General features: G+C 42.5%; 1 protein-coding gene across 2 annotated transcripts in view; it reads right to left on the bottom strand.

The window, feature by feature from the left end:
* The window catches only part of LOC122799732 (TGF-beta-activated kinase 1 and MAP3K7-binding protein 2-like), a 368,141-nt gene extending 353,283 nt beyond the window's left edge, over positions 1-14,858 (bottom strand). The window contains exon 1 of one of the 2 annotated variants that reach the window (XM_044069000.1): positions 14,674-14,858. In XM_044069000.1, the coding sequence (XP_043924935.1) occupies positions 14,674-14,808 (135 nt within the window). In that variant the 5' untranslated portion in view covers positions 14,809-14,858. The remainder of the gene's footprint in view (positions 1-14,673) is intronic. The other variant, XM_044068991.1, reaches the window with a different exon arrangement.
* Between the last annotated feature and the right edge of the window lie 228 nt (positions 14,859-15,086).

The raw sequence follows: 15,086 nt of genomic DNA, 5'->3' as shown, positions 1-15,086 counted from the left end.
GGGTTTATGGAGGGCCAGTTTCCCCTCTGTTTTAGGAGTTCTAGGATGTCTGAAAAAGAGACATCCTCAGAGGGGGATCTTGGGGACCCCTCCAATTCATCTAAGTCGGTATCCGAAGTAGTAGACTCAGGGGAGTCCAGGTGCTTCCTCTTACAAGTCCTCTTGCGCGGAGGATCTCCTGACGGATCAGGAGAATCCTCGGAAGAGGGGGTTCCTCCCAGTGGGGAAACCTGAGGCGGTGGATCTCTCGGTCCGGGAGCAAGAGAGTGGGAAGAGATATCAACAGGCACCGAAGAGGGAGGAGCTAAAGGAATAGACGGCTGACTGAGCCCAGGGGCCAGCACACTCCTCATCACCTCGAAGGCTCCCCCTCCAGGGAGATCAGAGAGAACCCGTTCCGAAGAAACTGGGACTCCCGGGCCCACCGAAAGGTAAGGCTCCGAGGCAGATGTCGGAGCAGAGCTCACCAAGGCCGAAGCTCCAAGGGGAAGAGCGGGGTCGGACAAGGGTCCGATGCCACTCACCCCCTCGGAGCAGACCAGGGAAGCCCGGCCACCGAATCCCTCCAAGGAAGGTCTCGAGGAGGAGATAAGAGTAGATGCTGAAGGCGCAGAAGGGGGGGGGTATCTGCCCCTCAGCCATAGCAGTAACTATTCCCGTAGACTCCAGCTCCAAACTCTGGGGTAGAGTCGAAGGAGGAACTTGAAGAGGGTGTGGACTAATAGTCGTCTGTTGAGACGGACTATGAAGCATTTGGGCTAGTGCCTGTGATTTTAATAATCTGCTTACCACCCTCTCTAAATCATGGTCTGACAACCTGGAAGACCTAGATGATCGGCTCCGATGGCTCCGCTCCGAAAGAAGAGGTGAGGCCGGAGTCGACAGTATCGGTTCCAAGGAGGGAGACCTGGACCTCTTCCTCGAAGGAACCATTGGAGCCGAAGAAACCACGGATCCAGACGGAGCCGATAACTTTTCGGCTCCGAGTGTAGGTATAGATGTATCGGCTCCAGCCGGAGCTGATACAGGCAAGGAAATTATGGTGTCGGAGCCGGTCGGCGCCAACACCGAAGCCCGAGCCACGTGGATGTCGGAGCCAGTCGGAGCCGACACCAGAGTGACCGTCAAAATATCAGCACCGATAGCCATTGGTGCCGAAGATTTTTCCAAGCTAAGATCGGCTCCAGTCGGAGCCAAGGCTGAAGGCTTAGGAACAGAAGCCTGGGCCTTGGTAGTCTTAGAGGGCTTACCCGGAGCAGATTTTGCCAGGGAGCCCTCCGGCTTAAGAAGTCCTCTTAATATAAGTTTATTTCTCCTTTCCTGCAGGACTCTCTGGCTAAAAGAATGACAAATTGCACAGGAGTCCTGCAGGTGGAGAGGTCCCAGGCAGTATATACAAGAAGTGTGTCCGTCTGTCAGACATCTTCTGACAGCACGAGTCACACTTCTTGAAGCCTGAGACCCTCTGTTCTTTGGACATAGTGCTATCCCAAACACAAAACACACACACAGTCCCGAATAAGAACAATTAAAGTGAAGGTATAATAACTAAATTCACACACACCCTAACAGAGGGGGGGATGGGAGGGAATGAAGGCCTGACTAAAAAAGTAAACTAGGGAAAAGTAACCTTAGTCAGAAAAACCCTTACAAGTATCTTAATAATAGGAAACTATTGAAAGAGAGAAATTTTAGGAATGGGGTGACTAAATGTATAATAATAAACACTTACCAGGAGATGGTAAAAGGATTACCTCATCAGCGAAGCGGCAAACGAGATCTAGGTATATACCGCCTTGCATCATGGGATATGGGGCTGCCTCGAGCTAGTAAAAGTGACTCTCGAGCTTAGCAAGTGCCGAGTCGGAGCCGAGGATCGGCTCCGAACCCATCCAGCAAGAATGAAGGCGAGATTGACAACTTAACATCTATCTGCCTCTTAGGTTCTGGAGTGCTGAGTTTGGTGGTGGACAAGGTCTCAGGCTGCAAGTGGGTGCTGCAACATCGATAGTCCCCAGGTAATTCTTCCCTAACAATCACCAAGGAGATCCCCGCCCTCACCCTTGGCCACCAGCACCTTGGCTTCAGAAGCTGAAGCCTGCTTGGAGGCTTTGGACCCAACAGACTGTCTGGTGTTGGAATGCAAGGACAGGGACAAAGTCAGAGCAGTCTCTGGAGGGGTTGTGCCAGAAGACACAGGCCTAACAGGTGTCAGACTAGGTGGATGCAAAAGTGCCCCCTTGTGTCGGTGATCTCTAAATGAGGTGGGGAGTTGTACACAAAAAGGTCTTTACTCTCCTTGGCATCTCTCTCCTTTGGATATTTATCTTTGTTCTTTTTTTTGGGGACGACGGCCAGAGAACCAGCAGATGCCATTGTGTGAGGTGGTTTACCTGACTCGAGGTTATGTTGAAGGGATTTAGCCCTATACTTGATTGTCATATTGTTGAAACTAGCACAAAAGTGGTAGTTTAGTTACATCCGTCTTTATTCTCACTTGTGGGTCGGATCTGATCCATCAGATAAGTCTCACTATTTTTCAAAAGCTTGAGGCCTTCAGCAAAGCTCATAGGCATTCTACCTTACCCATAATGCAGTTCCCTAAACCCTCAGATCTTTTGCCCATAAGAGAAAAACATGGTTGGAATTAAGGTTATAAGTAAAAATATTTATAGTGTAAGAATAAGTGTTTTTTGAGGCTACATAGTCCAAAGGACATCCAGTTTCTACTACCTGGTCTCCCAGCAGTGTAGGCAGGGGGTAGGTGAGTGGGTTGTGAGAATAAAGGCAAAGATGGACAACACACATGTTATGGTAAGTACATAACTTATGTGATGTCAATCTCGCTTTTACTCACTTGTGGGTCAGTGTCCCAAGCTACCAGATTCTTGGGTGGCTCATGGGAGAATATTCCTCAGGACCATAGAACCAAAGGATGCTCTAACTCCTGGAGGCCAAATCGACCTTGTAATGACTAATAAATGTATGAGGGCTTGCCCATGTGGCTGCAGCACAGATGCTGTCCAAAGACAGCCATGCTTGTAAAGTTGTAGTAGTAGCCATCGCTCTTGTGGAATAAGCTGCGACAGCTGCTGGGACAGTTCTTAGAATTGTAAATAAAGGAAATGCATTCAGAGAGCCATTTGGATAAGGAACCTTAAATACTGGTAAACCTTTCTTAGTGTTGGAATAAGAAAAATAGCTGATCTGTTCTGAATTCTGCAGTTCTATGTAGGTAAAAACTGTCTATGAACGTCCAATAGATGTAACAAACATTCTCCTTTATTGTGAAAAATTGGGAAGAATACCTGTAACTTAATAGTTTGATTGAGGTTATTTTCAGATACAAACCTTGGGCAGAAAGGAGGGGTTGATGCATAAAGAAAATGTCCCTATGAAAAATCAAGTATGGCAATTTGACAGATAAAGCTAGTAATTCTAAAACACTCCTTGCTGAGGTGATAGCCACTAAAAACAGTGTGTTCCAAGAAAGAATTTTTAAGTCACAGATTGCAGAAGGTTCTATGGGAGGACAGATATGTGACAACACAATTTTAGATCCCAAGGTGGAGATGGGTCTTTGTACGGAGGCCTTAGAAGTGTAGTTCCTTTCAAGAAAGCTTTACAAAGCCTGTCTGACATGATTCCATAGCCATTTTCTCCTACATGAAAGTTTGAAATTGCTGCCAACTGAACTCCAATAGTAGCTGCAGCAGCATCTTCATTGAAAAGTTTAGCCAAGAAATCCAATATAAAATGTAGGGTTACAGTAAAGGGATCAATCTGATTAGAATTAGCCCATAAAACAAACTTCTTCCATTTTCCCTTGTACAGCTTTTGTGTGGATGACTTATGTGAAGAAATTAAAATGCATCTTACTGGAGAGGAAAGGGAAGGAAACCTGGCTATCAGGGGGAACTGGAGCATCCAAGCTGTCAGTTTGAGGTTGTTTAGATTGGGATGAACCATTCCTGATGGGTGAGGAAGAAGATCTGGAATGGGGTCCAGAATCCATGGTTCGCCTGGAATACGAGGCCGAAGGAAGGGAAGCCAGATTTGTCGAGGCCAATAAGGAGCAATTAGGATTATTGTCGTCTTCAACAGGCATGCTTTCTGTAGTAGTTTGTGGATTAGAGGAATTGGTGAAAAAGGCATAAAGAAGTCCCGGGGATCAATGGTGAACAAGTGCTTCCCGTGGGGACTCCCCAGAAAGGGGATCAGGGCCATTTGGCATTGCTGGGTGAAGCAAAAAGGTTACAGCAAGGCTGGCCCCATTTTCAGAAAATCTCTTCTGCAATTTTTTGATTGAGGGACCACTTGTGTGACAATAGTGTAGCTCTGCTCAATTTGTCTGCTATTACACTGGATCTCCTCAGGATGTGTGTGGCTATCAGAAAGCGACTGGAAGATGCAGTCCATTGCCAGACTCTTAGGGCTTCCTGACAAAGGTGATCTGGTTCTCCCTTGCTTGTTTATGTAGCAGACTACAAGGATGCTATCATTCCCAGAGGGAGGGAGGGAGTCTTGAAATGCTTGCAACACAAAGCATAGCCCTCATCTCCAGGACATTTATGAGCAAATGGGTCTCGTGTTGATGCCAGATGCCTTGAATTGTCTTCCTTAGATAATGCCCCTCACTCACACACGGTCTGGGAAGCGTCCGTGGTCACTGTGGCATGTGATTGGGTCGGAATAAAGTGGCCGTCTTGAGATACCAGAGGACAGTGAATCCACCAATAAAGATTCTTTCTGCGTGAATTTATCATGACCTTGTATGTTATTGGTAGTTCTAAAATTGACCACTGCATCCAAAGTAACCAATGAAGTATTCTCATGTGAAGACAAGCTAAGAGAATGAGGACAGTTGAGGTGGCCATTTTGTCCAGTACTTGAATTAGTTTGGCAGAAGCTAGTTTCTTTCCGATTAACATTCATAAGCGATACTGAAGGTAGCAAAACTTACACAAGACAGAGTAGACTATCATCCTTCTTGTGTCTATTTTTGCTCCTAAGAAATTCAAGTTCTGACATGGCTCTGGAGCAGATTTTTCGTAGTTTATTGTAATCCTAGAGAGGAACAGAGTTGTAGCATGGAGTCCTTGACCTGTAGCAAAAGATGTCTAGTCAGGGTGGCTTATGAGCCAGTCGTCCAGATACGGAAACACCTGGAATCTTTGACATCTCAGGTGAGCTGCAACTACTGCCATGCATTTGGTGAACACTCTGGGGGATATAGCGAGACCAAAGGGCAGTGCTCGAAATTGGAAGTGACTGGCTCCTAGCCAGAAGTGCAAGTGCCTTCTGGACTGCCTTTCTATCTGTATATGGTAGCACACATCCTGAAGGTCTATAGAGCACATTCAATTGTTTTTTTCCAGAAAAAGGAAGTACTGACTGCAGTGGCACCATTTGGAATTTGCTCTTTTTTACCAATTTGTTTAGATTGCGAAGATCCATAGTGGGTCTCCAGTCCCCTGTTTAATTTGTAACTAAAAAGAATCTTGAGTAAGTTCCAAATCCTCTCTGGTCTGCATGGACTTTTTGGATGATTCTTTCTTAGCAACTTTTGAATTTCTAAGGTTGCTTGTTCCTTTTGACTGGGTGGAATTGTTCAAACTGCTTTGTTTTTGGGACGGGGGAAGGAAAAGGGAATGATGTAACCCCTGGAAATTATGTTCTACAACCATCAGTTTACTTTTAGCCAGGTATGAAGGTGCAGAGACAAAAGTTCCTAAACTGCCTCCTGGGGCAGACAATCTGGCACCCCTGCAGGAGTGCTGAAAGGACCTACCAAAGAAAGATTCTCTGCAGCCCTGATTCTGCAAGCCTCCCCTGCTGTGAGGGTGGCATCTTCCATTACTGTTCCCCCCTCCCTGCCTCTAGGGGAACTTTCACAGTGTGCATCTTGGAAAGACCTTTGTGACTTTTTGAACCGCATCTTTCCACTACCTCTTTCACCTTTGGGAAAGGGTCTGGTGGGTGTGGAAAAATGCACTCCAATGACAGAAAAAGGTCTTGCCTTCCTGTTCACAACTGGTGAGCATCTCTAACTTTGGGCCCAAACTGAGAGAAGCCATCAAAAGGGGTAGTAATGAAGGAAGAATTGAAGGGCTCTGCGAAATCACAAAGGCGCATCCAGGCCTGCTTAAGTGAGACGCCTGAACCCGCTGCCCTACTCGTTCCATCTGCTACATACGAGAGGACTCTACTGGAAGAATTTACAACCAAATTTAGGGTGGCAAGCTTAGAGGTTACCTTGTCTGCAACCACATCAGCTACAACTCCTTGGAGTGAGTCTGACAACTCCTTTATTAGATCCCGCTGTAGTCTAGTAAAATGAGTGAAGTAATTCAGTGACCATAAAGCGAAGGTTGGTGATGAAGAGACATGCTTCCCGTATCTAACCATAGTCCTAGAATCTTATTTGATGAATAGACAGTGGAATTGATCTCAGACAGCTGCTTTTTATTGGCCGCTGCCATGACCATGGCATCAACTGCTATACTTTTGTTAGGAAAGGCTTGTCCAAAGGAGCAGTAATATATTTATCCGGCCTTCTAGGAGAAGATTCTATAGAATCTGGGGTCTCCCAAGTCTGCAAAAAATTACGTCAATAAGCTTATTGAAAGGAGGGGTCACCCAAGAGGTGAAAGGACGAGACCCGAAAGTCTTCAAATATACAGATTCCTCAGCTGAAGGGGTTGTGGATTGTGACACCTCTGTTTTAACATTTCCAGGATGTATACAACGGAGACATCTTCAGGAGGCAACCGAGGGGACCCTTTCTGCACCATCGAGGTTGGTATCAGATGTGACCCGACTCTTCTGGGGAGTCCAGATGCTTCCTCTTACAAGTCCTCTTCTGAGGGACTTCCTCATTGGTGTAATCTGGGGAAGTTACAGAAGACGGGGGTGTCCCTTGCTGGATGTCCTGAGGCCAGGGGTCTCTGCGGTCCTGTGGAAGGGATACATGAGCAGGCAAAGTCACCAGCCCAGAAGTGGAAGGAAGATCCTGGAGAGACTGTCTGAAACTGGGATGTAGTCATTACCATCCTCATACCCTGAAAGGCACCCTGTCCCTGAACTGAAGAAATCCTTGGATCTGACAAAAAGGTAGTTGGAGTGGAGCAGGCATAGATCCAGTGAGATCCAAACCTTCTCTTTGGGTCTGATTGGGGATTGTCGGCTACTTGAGATCTTCCGCTCAGGGCAGACATCATATCTGAGGAACCTTTGGGCCTGGGATCTCAGACGGGCACCAGGCGGACATCCGAATCTTCTGGCTCCGAAACCAGGGGATGGATCGGAGGAGGACTAGGCACCGATGGAAGGGAACTGTCAGATTCAATGCCTTTGGGCTTGGATCCAGTAATAATTCGGCCAAAGCCGGAGTCCAAACTCAGTGGGAGCCGAAGACGTCAAAGCAGAAAGTTTAGGTTTATCCGAAGACCTCTCGGATCAGGAAGCTACTAGCTGCTCAGAAGAATCTATAGGAGCCGTCAATTTAGGTGCTGTCTGTTTTGATTCAGAGGATGATTTTGGAGTTGAGGAAGGTCGCTTTTGAGTTTCATCTGACTTATTCAATGATTTAGAGGACTCTGGAGAAATGGCTTCAGAAAATAGAGTTTTAAGTAACCTTTTAATACACATTTATTTTTACGCTCCATAAGAGCCCTTTGGATAAAGCCATGGCAAATGGAACACAATTCCTGTAGATGTAAAGGCCCCAAGCAACACACACACACACACAGGCACACACTGTGTACATCACTTAGAGGCATCTTTTTTCCACACAGTTCGCATTTCTTAAACCCAAAGGGCTTCCAATCCTGTTTTTGAGACGCATTACAAAATACAAATTTTAGCCAATAAAATTTAAGCTACAGAAGATGAGAGAAAAACAATGTGCAAACACAGGAATGCCCTCGGACGTTAAAGGATTAAGGAAAAACTATTTTTTTAATAGAGTTAAAGAACGTTCTCCAATGAAAACTAATGTTGGAAAAGGAGAGGGAACACTCACAAAGTGTAACCAAACATCCTCTAATTTAAACAGACGTTAGAAGGGGAAAGCTTAAAGAAGGAACACTGAACGGCCAGAAAAAATGTCCTCTAAAGGGTAAGGAAATTCCTAAACTAATAAGAGGAAAAAAAACAAGTAGAAATTAGAAAGAATATATAAACTTCACTTAGCCCAGAGCTTCCTGGAAGAACCTTTCTCGCTGAGCAACAAATGAGATCTGAGGGTTTAGGGAACTGCACTATGGGCAAGGTAGAATGCCCAGGAGCTTTGCTGAAGGCCTTGAGCTTTTGAAAAAGGCTGAGATGGATGCAATATATTGGATATAAACCACAAGTGAGAATAAAGGCGAGACTGACATCACAAACACCTAGTGTTGCCTGGGCCAAAACAGAATTGCCAGTTAACATTACTGGTAATTCCTTCCTGACCTTTTGAACGACTTTGGAAATTACAGGAAAAGTGAGGGAGGCATAAGGAATCACTTCCATCCAGGAACTAAGAATAATGACCATCTTCTAAGCCCCTTTGCAAGGTGCCATGAAACAGAGCTACTTCAGCTTTCTGTTCATAAAGGAGGTAAACAGATCTAGTTGGGGGAGTCCTTAATGAGTGACTATTTGCAGAAAAACCCAGGTGTAACATCCACTTATGAGGGTCCATTCTAGTTTGCTTAGAGTGTTACTATGTTCCACTTTGACAGATTGTTAGTTGCCTGCAAAAATAAGTTTAGTTGCCTGCAAAAACAAGTTGTGCTAAAGTGCTATGTTTGAGGCTATCATGGCCAGACTTCAAAAGGAGCAGGACATTGTTCTTTCCCATTTGTGTATCATAGGACAGTAGTGTTGTGTTACCAGCAAAAAAATCCTCCGAGAACAACCCTGATTCAGAGCGTCCAATGCATTTGTCATTTCTTTCAGGTTTGTCTGTATGCACTGGTTCCAAGACTCCCTGCACTTTTGACTCCCTGTGAAATTGTACCTTAAGCAAAGTCCGAGGTATCTTTGGCCAGTCAGGGGTTAGGACAGAAAGGGACTTCTGGGCTGCAGAAAAATTTGACAGGCCTATCAAAAAAGTTCTTTAATTACAAAGCTGGGAAATGGAATTGTGAATAGAGGTCGAGAGTATTAGGCCCAAACTGATTTGAAAGAACACTGGATCTTTTTCAGTCTTGCATGCGGACTCCAGATAGGGGAGACCACGAAACCTAAAATTCTGATGCTCTCTCGCAGCAGAAACAGTCCGTTAAAAAAGACTGAGAAACTGCTAATAAGTTTGCATTTTTTTCTGGATGAAGAAATACTGCCATCAGGGAGGTGTCTAGTTGGCATCCTAAACAACTAACTCAGGTTAGAACTAGGGATTGCTTTTAGATTTAGAGTGAAACCCAGACTGCTGAAAAGATTTGTAATAAAAATGCAAGGTTGCTAGAGCATCTTGACTGGCTCAGGTTATCAGGCAATCATCCGGCACAGGTGAAAGCAGTAAACCGATAATGTAATACTAAACAAAAAACGTATTTGTGCTTTTTGTAAATGGGGATGTACAAATACACATCTTTTTAGGTATAAATCAAAAATGCTTGATAGAAAAAAAAAACAAAGGAAGGAGTCTGAAGTGTCATCATTTGAAATTTTGGGGTGAGAAGAAAAATGTTTAGCCTGGACAGATCTAGAATGGACTACCAAGTTCCTTCTTTTATGAGAAGCAGGAAACGTTTTGTCCCCACTGTCCAGAATGGATTGGCTCTATGACCAAATAATGTAGCAACTCTAATAATTAGAGGTAAGAAATGAAGCTGGCCTTTTGGAGAGCGAGGGATCCCTAATGGAATGAGAATGCTCACTGGAGTTTGTATCTGCACTCTAGGATACTGAAAGCTTAAGTGCCTGTGTTTACTGACTGCCAAGCAGGAAAGTATACAGAAAGGTTCACAACAATTTTCAGAGACAGGTGTGTGTGTGTGTATGTGGGGGGGGCAAGAACAGTTAGAACTTTTTCCTTTGGTAGGTGGGCCACTGGACCCATTACATTTTTTTTAACATCACCTTGCCATTTATTTTTGAAATGTTCTTTCCCAATTTTCTGCTGTCTAGACCTGAAGGACTTACAAAAAAAAAGGGGGGGGGGGGTACTGACTAAGGATAGCTCCTTTGAAATTTGGGACCTTAAGACAGAAAAAAAATGTAATGGGTCCATTTCCAAAGCCCTACTATCAAGTTACTCAAAATAGATAGTAGGGCTTTGGAAATGTGACTTTGGCAAGTAAAGTCTCTAAAGTGCAAGATGTAGTGTATAACTTCTGCCACACTTAACAGCTCTGTTTTTATCAATTGTGGCTGGGATGGAAGATGGAAAAGTTCAAGCAGCTTTGTCAGCATTCACTGATATGACAGCAGTTTCAGCAGAGTTTTTTTTTTTTTTTTTTTTTTTTTTTTTTTAACAGAGGTACTTGTGCAAACTAGGAATGGCATAAAACCTGCAAGGCTTTTTTAGATGATGGCGGCACAGAACATGGTAATATAGAAGCAGCAGAGAAGGCATTCTGCAAAGGTCCCAGGACTAGGGGTAGAGCTACAGGCTTAGGGTTGTTCCTATTAGGAAGTGAAACCTCTTTACCCCTCCCATTTGAAAAAAAAAAAAATGTCATTTCTGATCGTGTCAGCAAAGAAAATTTCTTCATTACGGGAGTCAGAGGATAGCATGTTCTCAGCCTCAGACTCGCATCAAGAAGGAATCTGGGAAGCATAATGAAAAGTCTTTCACTGTTTGAATCCAGGTATTCCTCCTCTTCAGAAAGGAAGGAACTCTTTATTTTAATAGGAGCAGATGTTGCAGAAACAGGCAAATGGTTAAATAGCCAAATAGCCCATGAGCCTGACAAGAAGGGACAGAAGGGTGAAAAATGCCACTGGGTTATCTGTGTACGTTAAAGAGTATCCAGACATACAGTAGTCTTTGGGGTTAAAACCAAAGGTTTGACCTCCATGAGTGAGCCTTCGACATCTTCTCTCATGAGAACCTGGAGAAAACATTATTTCAACCTCACAAATTAATCCCCTGCTGTACCTTTTCGGCTGACGTAGCTGGATGAACAATCTGATCGGTTGCACACGAGTCCTGGGCCACAGCAGCCTCTAAATGGGTCATATTAAAAAACCCAGGAGAAGCCGACAAGAGAAGTGAGTGTTTAATGGTTATCACTCACCTCTGTACAATTATTACTTTATCTGTGGTGGAAAGTCCACCACACTGGAAAACAATGACATATATCCAGTCCCAAAGTCCTGAAAACATCTGCTGCCAAGGAAAATACTAAGTTTAATCTACTTCTAATGATTTTGGGGTGAATGACATACAAACTGAACATGACAATGTTGACAGTCCCTAAGCAAACACAGCTATAGCTGAAATCCTCATATGGCATTTGGCTTTCACAACTACTTTCCTTTTGCGATGAGAGAAATTTGTACGAAAACTCTTAAGATAAAGAAAGGGTACTACCAATGGGGTACTTATCTTCCTGAATACAAAGTACTGAAGCTGACCACATGGAAATATTTGATGCAAAACTTATGAAAGTCTGCATACATGAATTAGCTGCATGAATGTTCTGACTATATGCATCTGTACATCCCTCTTACACTAGCATGTCATCTCATGCTAAGGGTAGATGTTCAGCAACTGAGGAAGGTATCTGAAGCTTTGCAGACTGGCTGGACATACTGTACCCTTTAGCAGGACACATCCCATATCTAATGGCTGCAACAGAACATTGGGAATTGCTGCAATTATAGCATGTGAATGCATTATTTTAACACTCCACTATTTGTCCCCACTTTAAATGTTTTAAGATTGGGAACAAGATCTGCGGGTGAGGTCACGGGAGACTAGACAAATATAAAGAATTTCTCTGGTAACCGAGATTGCAGGCTACAGTGAAACAGGTTTAAAATGAACAAGTCTCATTTTACCCATTTTGAAACTTAGGGGAGCTAAACTTTAGCATTTACATTTGAAATCATTAATTTCTGTTGATTAATCGCTACGTATTCAAGGTAAATGTTTTGAATTTATTTTCTTGGATGAAATGCTTTGCTTATGTATCATGTTTCACATTTTAATTGCAATTTATTAATTATTCAATTAATGAGGGTATATCTATGTGCATATGACTCTTCTGTTCTGATGGAGTCCTTATACACAAGTTTTTTTTTTTGGATGAAAGCACTCAACCACAGTCTATGCATTTGAGAAATGTATTTTATTCAGCGTGTGGCACCCTTCATTTGGCTTCTCTGATGGCATGTCACTGTGCTGGATGTTTTGGTTTTTATACGTGCACTTTCTGCCTTTTGCTTTGTGGGGGGAGACAACATGAAGAGCACGTTAAAATAAGCTGCAACATCAAGCAAAAAAAAAAAAAAAGGAATAAGGCACAATACCCTTACTACCTGGAAAGACTTATGGTTGTGACTGGCACTATGAATGATTTTAGTCTGCAAGTCTATGGAGCCTTTTACACTTGTTTCTCTGTGTGTGAGCAACATAACTAGGATTTTGCTGCAAAGCTTAAAAAAGCATTTATATACAATTAAGACAAAGGCTGAGTATAATGCCGTATACAAACAATACTGTTCAAGCTTCAGTTTTTTTTTTTTTTTTTTTTTTTTAAGAGGACTAAGACATAGTAGGTGTTATGCTATTCTGGTTTTAAGCAAAAAGGAGTTATCCTTCTGTCATATTTTTATGGGAAGCTAACAATCTGCGCACTTTAAATGGTTGAGTTTTTACAAGAACTGAAAATAAGGTTTTTTTTAAGCAGTCACTTACTAAAAATGAGCATTTTGGTAAATATATATATATATATATATATATATATATATAGAGAGAGAGAGAGAGCTTATTTTTGATTCAGTGATGTGTTGTGGCTATTTACAGGGAGTGCATTAACATATCTGAGGGTTCATGGATGAGAAAATGTGATTAATCAGTTTTATTTAAACAAGTTTGGGTTAATTGCTGTCAAAGTTTATTTTAGGATGAAATTGCTAGTAACTCTTGAATAAAATCTTTTAATATGGTCATTGGAAATTAGTTTCTTCAACTCTAAAGAAAAAAACACTCAATTCAAGGAAGAATGCCACATCACAAAAGGAAAATGAACAAAATAATGCATTCATCTAATCCAGTTTTCCAAAACTAGCTATGACTGGCAAGTTGCCCAAGATATATACACACAATCATGGGTTCATAGGTATATTCCAGGCTAATAATCACCAGGGCCTTTATAAAACTAGTTGCACAACCCAACCCAATTGTGTCCCCAAGTAACATGGTTGTCTATTTAGAGAGGTATGCTAGTTAGGAGGTTACTAAAGGTTTGGGGTGGAGGGGTATGTTTATTAGACAGATGCCAACTGTATAAATATTCTCCATCAGAAACTTGATGGGTACACTGGGAGGTGAATTTTTGACTTCCATCCAATGGTCAAAGTTACATATGAAAAGGGTTAGGGGTGGACTTTGCTTCACATATATGGGAAGCATATTCCACAGTGTGGGGATCCTTTGAGACACAGCTGTCTCACCAGTATGTTCTATTTATGCTGTAACCAAAGTTTAAATCCTTGGATCTAGTGTTTCTGGTACCATTCATTTTGCAGATGTGCAAAAGATCAACCAGGGCTGGATCGGAGGATACCTAACATGCCAGGCATAGACCACCTCTAAGTAACCTAGAGGACATCGAGTACAGAGATGGGACTTTAAGGCAGTCTGTGTAGGACAATGCGTTACCCTGGATTTTCTTGGTGAGAAACCTCTGTGGGCATACCAACTGTTACATATGCCTGGACAGATCCATTGCAAAGGGGGCACTGTATTCAATGATGGGTCTGGCAAAGGCCGAGTCAGGTGGAACTACAACTTCCTTGGACCTGGATACCACATCTTTACTTGTAGGTTGGGCGACATAGAATGATTACGAAGATAACATCTGAAACAATATTAACTGTCCGCATTCTAGTCTCAAAACAGATTTAACATTTTTCAAACTGTCTATAAAAAAAAAAATCAAGCACTGTTACACACTTCACATAGTTTAGGTGAAGAGTGCAATCAGCCGCACAGTTAAAACATGACAAGAAGACATGTGTGAGGCCTAGCTCATACCTGCATACAAAATTCTACCTTAGCTATGCACCTCCCTGTCTCAACAGTTACTAATTTGTGCATCCAAAAGCTACAAGAACCAACTACAGACGTTAAACTGGGGCACACAAAGGACAGTGGTTAAAAAAAATAGTCATCTGCTGACTGATGCATGTGCCCTGCTGCCATCTTAAGACAAAATGGTGGCATTTGTATAGTAAAGTTTCACACAGTTCTCAAAGTCTTGGTGTGAGGAAATATTATTACTCACAGGAAATTCCAAAGTACTGTCACATTTTCTGTAAATACGTAAACACTAAATTTAAAAATACATAACATAAGCTCAGACCAAGATCAACTACCTTACATTTATTTTTTGTGTTAGTCTTCACATTAAAACTGAATACAAATTCAGTAAGTCTAGCACAGAATTTTAACAAAGCACAATGTTCCGAAAAAAGAATACACAAAGAATCAAACCAGTTAAGAATTCAGCTTACTGAAGGTATTTGTGAAGCAGAGTTTGATCTTTTTAGACGGCGTCGAGTGAGATCATTTTCCATTTCATTAACTTCAGATTTTAATTTATCAAGCTTCTTTTTCTGGTTCTCAAGCTCTCGATGCAACCTCTCCATTCTGGCCTTCTGGTGTACCAGCAAAGCTGTGACAGATACAAAAGTAAGAAACCAAATACCCCCAATTTTTTTTTTTTTTTTTGGTTATAGAACAGAATTCGAATTACATAAAACAAAAATGTAAAACAAAGATAGTCCACTTGAAAAATCATGACATATTATATTCTAGCTGGCAGATTATCACAATCACTTGAAAAACACAGAAGAAAGTTGAGAAATTCAGAATTCCACTTTGGTCTAGTAAAAGAAAGAGACACTGGAATAAAGATAGGATTGCA

Source organism: Protopterus annectens, chromosome 1.part0, assembly GCF_019279795.1.
Source record: "Protopterus annectens isolate FY-2018-M chromosome 1.part0, PAN1.0, whole genome shotgun sequence".
Lineage (NCBI taxonomy): Eukaryota > Metazoa > Chordata > Ceratodontiformes > Protopteridae > Protopterus > Protopterus annectens.
Note: the sequence above shows the minus strand (reverse complement) of the source record. Positions and strands in the feature narration are given on the sequence as shown.